At 34.9% G+C, this 8,446-nt stretch overlaps 1 protein-coding gene across 1 annotated transcript; it reads left to right on the top strand.

Annotated features, from left to right (window-relative positions):
* The first annotated feature begins 3,620 nt into the window (after positions 1 to 3,620).
* LOC127158240 (sentrin-specific protease 2-like) lies at positions 3,621 to 7,014 on the top strand. The gene is made up of 7 exons (XM_051101390.1): positions 3,621 to 3,686; positions 3,796 to 4,014; positions 6,037 to 6,204; positions 6,344 to 6,423; positions 6,513 to 6,597; positions 6,742 to 6,837; positions 6,942 to 7,014. The coding sequence occupies exons 2-7, from the start codon at positions 4,003 to 4,005 to the stop codon at positions 7,002 to 7,004; spliced, it is 504 nt and encodes a 167-aa protein (XP_050957347.1). The 5' UTR covers positions 3,621 to 3,686; positions 3,796 to 4,002; the 3' UTR covers positions 7,005 to 7,014.
* Positions 7,015 to 8,446: the final 1,432 nt, after the last annotated feature.

Genomic DNA, 8,446 nt, shown 5'->3' on the forward strand with positions numbered 1-8,446 from the left:
GGGCATGCCCCCCCACACCCCCCTAGTGGGACCGAGGTCCACCACCACAGTCTCACAAAATTCTGTGGGAAACACTGCGTTAGCATGGCTTAATATACAGTATACATAATATGTAGACAGGAGCACATCTTTAAAAAGGAATTTAGATGTGCAAAAATGTTAGGTGAAATAAAAAGCAGTTTCTCTTTAAAAAATACTCAGTATTTATTAATCCTTTGAGTACAAATAGCTGCACAACTTAAAATAGCTTTAAACAGTGGGAATAGTGAGTCTCATTCACTAAAAATTGTATATACAATTCATATTTATTTGCACATTTAAATTTCTCAAAAGAACTGTTTGTGTAATCATGTGTACAATATACATTAATTTATTCTTAACCTCATTCTAATGTTGATGAATTCTGAGTTTTCTAAATAAGCAACTGTGTGCCTCAGGTAAATAATTTACAAAAAACACAACAAAACCATGTCCATATCAGGGCATTTAGCACACCTTTTCTTTTGTTATGCTCAGCAATGAGAGTTAGCAATGCCACAGACAGCATCCTTAAAACTAGCTCGAACTAGTGGTGCAACGGATTACAAAACTCACGGTTCGGGTCACTCACGGTTTGTTAGTCACGGATCGGACCATTTTTCGGGTCAGCAAAAAAAGGGGAGGAGTCAAATGTAATTTGCTTTCCATTTATTACAAGAACAGTATGGCAAGAAACATTTGGTTTTATCAAAAACAACTTAAATAAAATAAAATACAAAAATACCTGAGACCTGAAAACAGACCAAACCTTATAATGACAATTTTTTTTTTCTTTCAGAAATTCTTGTTTTAATTTTTCTGATAATCAAATACAGGCATTAAACATTTATTTATTTTTAATGAAATGAAAATTAAACCCTTTTATTTGCTGCCAAACAAACATTTTTTTTTTCTATTATTTATTTTATTATTATAATTTCTGCATTTAATTGTTTTATTTAAATTTGCCAGAAAAACACCTACATTATACTGTACAAAAGTAATACAAGACTAATACATTTCTGTTACATGTTAAACTTTACATGAAGTGACTCTTACAGCAGTTCTGGAGATTACGTTTATGTGTTTATGTCGTCATATAATGAGACGCAGAGGCCGAAAATAATGCGAGCGTCACGTGTGCTTCATTATTTGTGTAGTAAACAAAACCGTGTCTCCGCCATTCATTCATACAGAGCCAAGCGGAACATGGAGGATTCATATTTAAACCGTCTTTTTGCGTTTTCATATTCACAGACACTAGTCCATATGGCGATTCGAATTAAGTGAGACACCTACTTTTGATTTATTAATCCAAAAATTGACATGTGCGGGTCATGTGCGTTTCGAACCGCGGGTCCTGATCCGCACGGATCAACCGCGATCCGTTGCACACCTAGTTCGAACACAGTGAACACCTGCTGTGCAGACATTACAGACCTCTGATTAACAGCTGTACGCATGTTTGTGTCTTTTTGCCGAGTTGCTTCACAGCTTGAGCTATAATATAACTTTTCTTATACTTACAAATTTTCGTCTTAACATGTTTATAAGGCCAACAAGTGTGATTTTTGATTTTATTTGTTCCTATATTTTTCTGTAAATTTAGAATACATTTTAGATTGAAAGTTACTGATTTTTTTTTTTTTTTTTTTTTTTTTTTTTTTTGTTTCTACACAGCTTTCATGCACAAATTTGTACATGCATATGCTTAATGATGGAGACCCAGTGGTTATCAACTGTTTTTGCTTAGTGCCCCAGTTTTTATTTTGACAAATGCTGATGTTTCTTTTTCTGTTTTTCTCTGACTCTTTAAAAACACGCACCCACGATAATGCTAGAATTGACCTCTGCTTTAAAGTTTTTATTTATTTATTTAATGATGAAATGCATATTTCTTGTGTTGTCTCATATCGAATATGCATTAAACAGTGTTGTTTTTCACAGATATGACCAGTGTGCTGTGATTAAAACAAGTTCTAGGACTGAAAAACAAGCGGCAATTAAGGGTGTTCTGGAGTCATTAAAAGGAAACACCACCATCACTTCAGAAATTATCCATGTCAAAGTACCTTTGGCAGAAGCACACAAAAACCACAACACTTCACTTCTTTCTGGAAAATATTCTGGCTTTTGAATGTACAGAGAACAATGTTGAGCAGACAGCTGTGAAGTTTGAAGTGAAAGTGGAAGAACAAGGATTTCCAGGCGCAGAAGACTCTGATTTGGAGTGTATCGACACAGAAGAGATAACATCTTCACAAGAAACTTTCTTGTTTATTCATCAGAATGCACAACAACAAGAGTTACTTAAGCGCTATGGAGATATGGTCCTTCTTGACGCAACTTACAGAACAACCAAATATGCATTGCCCTTTGTTTCTTCTTGTCGTTCGGACAAATGTTGGACACAAACCCATCGCTGAGTTTATTTGTGAAAATGAGACCACTGCTGCAATAACCGAAGCACTTAACAGTGGAATCAGCATTGGGAACCAAAATTCTTCATGCTTGATTACTCACAACAACAATACCAAGCTCTGGAACATGTATTTCCAAATTCTCAGAAGTATCTATGCTCATTCCATCGTGAGCAAGCTTGGATCCAATGGACAAGGCAAGGTTTGGATGAAGTAAACTTGCATTTATAATATATAAAATATTGCACTGCATTTAAAATATACTTCTCTGTGTATATATAGCCGAAAGTCTCAATTCATGGTAACAATAAAATTTTAATCGTTACATTGGTCTGCGGTCCCCACAATGTTAAAAAATGATTAGAAATAGTAAATGATGTTTATCTGAAAGTGTAACGATGCAAACATGTTTTCTGTGAGGGCTAGGTTTAGGGTTAGGGTTGGGTTAGGGGACAGACAATATCGTTTGGTCACTATAAAAACTATAGAAGTCTATGGAAAGTCCCCACAATTCACAAAAACAAACGTGTGTGTGTGTGTTAGATTTTTATTCATATAAACACTGATCAAATTAAATTATTTTATATTTTCATATCACAGTTTGATTGTGTCTCTTCAGAAATATTGGATGAATTTATGTACTTTTTGTGTGAGGATTTTGATTTCATAGACTTTAAATAGATGGACAAAAATGATGGGAAAATATTAAAGTTAAGATCTTAATTTGGAATCCAGTGGTTAACATGAGAGTGGGTAAAGGATGGTAATCTTCATTTTTAGGTAAATTAATGTACTAAACTTATTTCCCTGTTTAACATTTTGTGAGCAGTTCATTTTCTCTCATACAGTACCTGGTGCTGGCATCCATTTATGATTTTTTTTTTTTAATGCTTTTGTGTGTTATTTTCTCATGTAAATGTGGTGTTTTAACTGAATTAATTTCATTATCAGAGGATGCAAATCTCCATAAAAAAGCAAAAACAAATATCCCAGAGTCCCAGAGGACAGAACACACAGAAATGGACAAAAGCTCTGCTCAGGTAATATACACCACTTTATCCCACTGTGCTGTTCTTACTAAAAAACTAACTTGAAATTTTTCAAGTTGTTTTGTGCTTTTGTCATGATATAAAAAAGGCATGTGACGTGGATCCCTCCAGAGAAGAAATGACAAAAGCAACCAGAATAACACACAGTGACAGGTGTTCTCATGTGTACCATAGTGAGCACTTACCCAGGCTGACAGAGGTAAGATATGTGATAGTGAAATGTATGTATTTTGTGAATAAAATCTGTCTGTAGATCAAGGTTATTTTAGCTTATTTTTAATTTTTAAAATTCCTCCATTCATGTGTAGGACATGGCATCCCAAAGCCCAAAACCCATGGCAAAACCCAAACCTGGTGATTAGCACAGCCTTCAAAATATGTATTACGCAGAGTGACTTGGCCACACTGAAGGAGGGTTGCTGGCTTAACAACGAGTTAAGAGTTAGAATAATAATTTGACCTACTTTACTAAGACAGATGCCTTCGCTTCTTGGGAATAATGCATCACTGTACTAATGGAATATAAGGTTTGTCTTCGATCTTCTATCAAATCAAATCAAATCTTAGTTATCCTCTGAAATTGCTTTCCTTTTTGAATAAATTGCTGAATCTGCACTGCACACTAGGCCTGGTTATTGACACGAATGTAATGATTCCATTTAATTTTGATTCAGGCATAAAATACCAACACAATCTGTCACACTACATTAAAGAGCACTGTATTGTTTGAATTTGGTAATAAATTGGATAAAATTGTAAAGCTGACACTTCGTCTTGTATAGAAAATGTAAGAAAACAAAGCTTTTTGCAATTTATTGTATGTGAGACACGCTACAATGTTTTGTTTATTCTTTGACTAGACAGGATAGACTAAAAAAATGATTCTTGGAATTTAAGAATCAATATTGGTTTACAATAATAAGAAATCAATTAACATTGAAAATTGACCACAAAACTAGTCATAAGGGTCAAATTTCGAAATTGAGATTTATACATCACCTGAAAGAATAAATAACCTTTCCACTGATGTATGGTTTGTTAGGATAGGACAATATTTGTTCGAGATACAACTATTTAAACATATGGAATCTGAGGGTGCAAAAAAATCAAAATATTAAGAAAATCACCTTTAAAGTTGTCCAAATGAAGTTCCTAATAATGCATATTGCTAATCAAAAATTAAGTTTTGATATATTTACAGTAGGAATTTTACAAAGTATCTTCATGGAACATGATCTTTACTTAATTTCCTAATGATTTTTGGCATAAAGGAAAAATCAATAATACAATGTATTTTTGGCTATTGCTACAAATATACCACAGCAACTGGTTTTGTGGTCCAGGGTCACATATATTTTATAATGTCTCATACCTTATAAATCTTTACTGTTTTCTGTACTTCACTTCCATTTGATGCACTGGCAAACAAAAGATGGTAACACTTACCAGACTAACACTATACTTTCTAAAGGTGTGTTTAGTGAATAGAAATGTACTATAACCATGATTACAATTATTCATACAATGCATAATAAGGTGCATTATATTTGATTTATAATGCATTAGACATAAGGGCTTTAAATAAAGTGTTACCCGAAAGATTAGTAGGTGTGTGCTACTTAAAGGATTAGTTCACTTCTAGAACAAAAATTTACAGGTAATGTGTTCACAAGTTGTTTCTTTCTGTCTTCAGTCATGAAGAAATACTTTTTAGAGGAAAACATCTCAGAAATTTTACCCATGTAGTTTAAACTTCCAAAATGCAGTTTAAATGCAGCTTTAAAGGCCTCTAAACGATCCCAGTCGAGGAAGATGGGCCTTATCTATCAAACGCTCGTCTTGTCTGGCTCTGCGATGCGTATGTGTACTCTGTGCACTCTGGTTCAAGACAGTTAGGGTATGTTAAAAAAAAACGCCATCTCATTTTCTCCTCCGACGTCAAAATTGTCCTGCATCACTGTTTTACCTTTTTTTGTAAAGGGCGTTTAATCTTTGCACGTTCACTTTGTAAACACTGGGTCAGTACTTCTGCAGCGATGTAGGATGATTTTGAAGTTGGAGGAGAAAATGGGATGGAGTTTTTCGACACCCTAACTGTATTGACCTGGATTACACAGAGTACGCATGTGCATTGCAAATCTAGACAAAACAAGCATTTGTGATTTAAAAATTGTATAAATTGTTCATTTTTAGAAAATAACCAATCATTACACTAGATGAGACTCTGCTTCCTCGTCTGGGATCGTTTAGAGCCCTTTGAAGCTGCATTTAAACTACATTTTGGCAATTCAAGCTCACGGGCACCACAGAAGTTCACTCTATGAGCAACATTCCTGAAATGTTTTCCACAGTTTCATTAGAACTGAAGAGAGAAAGACAGGGGTGAGTACCTCATCTGTAAATGTGTCTGCCAACAGTATCAGTGTAATCAGACCATTGATGATCATGAAGCACTAATGCTGGCTGTCACCAATCTCATGCATTTCCAATAATGAGTTTTTTGTATTTTGTTTTTCTCCCTCTTCTACTATGTGTCCTTGCTGATGAAGAGAATCTGTGATCAGGTGGGAAGCCTCTCTTTCAGCACTTTCTTTTACCCAAAGCTTCAGAGAGGTGAAGGCCATGCCGCAGTGAAGAACCGGACAAAAGCTGTGGATCTCTTCCTCTTTGATCTTGTTTTTGTTCATTTGTGCCTAGGCATGCACTGGGCTTTGGCTGTAAGTAATTTATGAGTTAGGATGCCTTTTTAAATTTTTCGGTTTTAATATTTACATGTATTTTTTGAAAAGTGCAAAACACTATTTATGATTTTCAGCTTGTCTTTAACTTCTTGCCTATATTGCTTCTTACCACCAGGTAATTGATTTGAAATCCCAGACCATACAGTGCTGTGACTCAATAGGTCAGAGACATGATGAGATCTGTCACATGTTGTTGTGAGCGTCTCCTTATTTTTGCTGTTATTTTGTGGTTTGATTGTTCATCATCTTTTAATATTTGGATGTGCATCTGTTTTATTTAACAGAAACTACATCGCAGAGGAGTACAGGGTCAAGAAAGGCTGTGTCTTGGAGGCTTCCAGGTGGACTGTCGGCCGAATGAGAACTAAAGTATGACACCATATGATATGATACGATATATGAGATACGATATATGAGATTTGATATAATGTATATGATATGAGATATGATGTGGATCTTTTCTGAAATAAGTGTCATTTTAAGGCAAAATGTTCTGCTTAAAATTGTGTCTAGGCAATTCCTAAACAGGTGAATGGCAATGACTGCGGTGTTTTTGCCTGTAAATATGCAGACTTCCTTTCTCAGGGAAAGCCGCTCACTTTCAGACAGGTACATGATCAAGCAACAGCATTTATGTTAACACCATTAATTCTAAAAAAAAAAATGTTATTATGCTCTTGATTCATCTCTGATTCATCTCTGTTTCTCTGTAGTGTGACATTCCACTGTTCAGGAAAATGATGGTTCGGGAGATTATACATGAGAAGATCCTGTAAGCCTTGAATCAACCAGTTCATCAAACGTCTTCATGGCAAGTTCTTTCTGTGTAAATTAAATTGAGTATGGAATTACAGATAATTAGAAGGTTTTTTTCACAGACAAGAGCTGTGGAAAATATACGAAGATTAATAAAAACTGAGATCTAACTGGAGATTTGACTTGTGTTATAGGACACGTCATAGAATTGATGAGAAGTCAGTAAGCTTATTAAAGTGAAATAGGTATTCTATAACTGAATAGTATATTGTAAATATTTAAAGTTACTGTATATAATATAAAAGGTATTTGACACAAAACCCCTGCAATCAGGACAGGTATTTGAAGTTACTGTAATATAAAAATTATTTATATACATACTGTATATAATCTTTGATTATATACAGTATGCATATAAAGTGAAGTAGTTAAGTAATTTATTTATTTTTTCGCGAACACGTATCATAACACGCTGCTCATACTGCTCAGTGCAGCGTGTGAGCGAATGCACAATTTACTTGCCCTTTATGGCGCGTACTCCGTGCCAAAATCAAACGTCCGACCGGCTAATCGAACGTCTAACTGAACGTCTTGTGCTTTGAACGTCTTACAGGATGGGTGACCCACGTGACGACCTAATGTGTTCACCGGCCCAAAATTGGCCCATATGTTTTTAACCAAAACTGAACCAAACCAGAGCCATAACTCCGCCTATCATGAGCCAAGTAATACATTTTTATGTGGCCCATATATGGGCCTTATGTTTCATTTTAGTAAGGCTGAGTTCTGTTAAGACCTCACTGCCCTAATGTGGCCCACATGCGGCTGACTGTAAATGTAAAATTCGTATTAACTAGAGAGTAAATCACACACTCAACAACAAAAATGCAAATAAAATAATTTACTTTTGTCAGTGCAGGTTAAATGCGCTTAAGAGTTACTCAGTATTGAGTTAGAAAAGTTCTTATAAATATATAACACATATATTTAACATTACAATTTGAGTTGGAATCAATTTTTAAGAATATAAAACAAACACAATTGATATTCAAACCAAAAATTATGAAACGGACAAATTTGAGTTGGAATCAGTTTTTAAGAATATTCAACAGATACACATTTAGCATTAAAAAAAATACATTAAATGGACAAAAAACATTAAACTTTTGAGTGTTGAGAAGAGAAGAGTTGCTCGAAAGTGTGTTGGTGTTAGTAATGCTGCAAACTGTCTAATGGGGGTCAGCAATGCACTGTTGTTTATTCATTCTCTCTTTCCTCCCACCATCTCGTTCTCCAGACAGGTGCAGCCACTTTATACAGTTAATTTCAATGTCTTAATGTGAAGCCCTTCCAGTCAGGGGATTCTGCCTGACAGCACCTACAGTGAAGAGAAATAATAATTATTATCAGTAGTACAACCTGAAAGGTAGACCTGCAGGATTAGACTAAAAATCTGTGTGGG

Source organism: Labeo rohita, unplaced genomic scaffold, assembly GCF_022985175.1.
Source record: "Labeo rohita strain BAU-BD-2019 unplaced genomic scaffold, IGBB_LRoh.1.0 scaffold_1409, whole genome shotgun sequence".
NCBI lineage: Eukaryota > Metazoa > Chordata > Actinopteri > Cypriniformes > Cyprinidae > Labeo > Labeo rohita.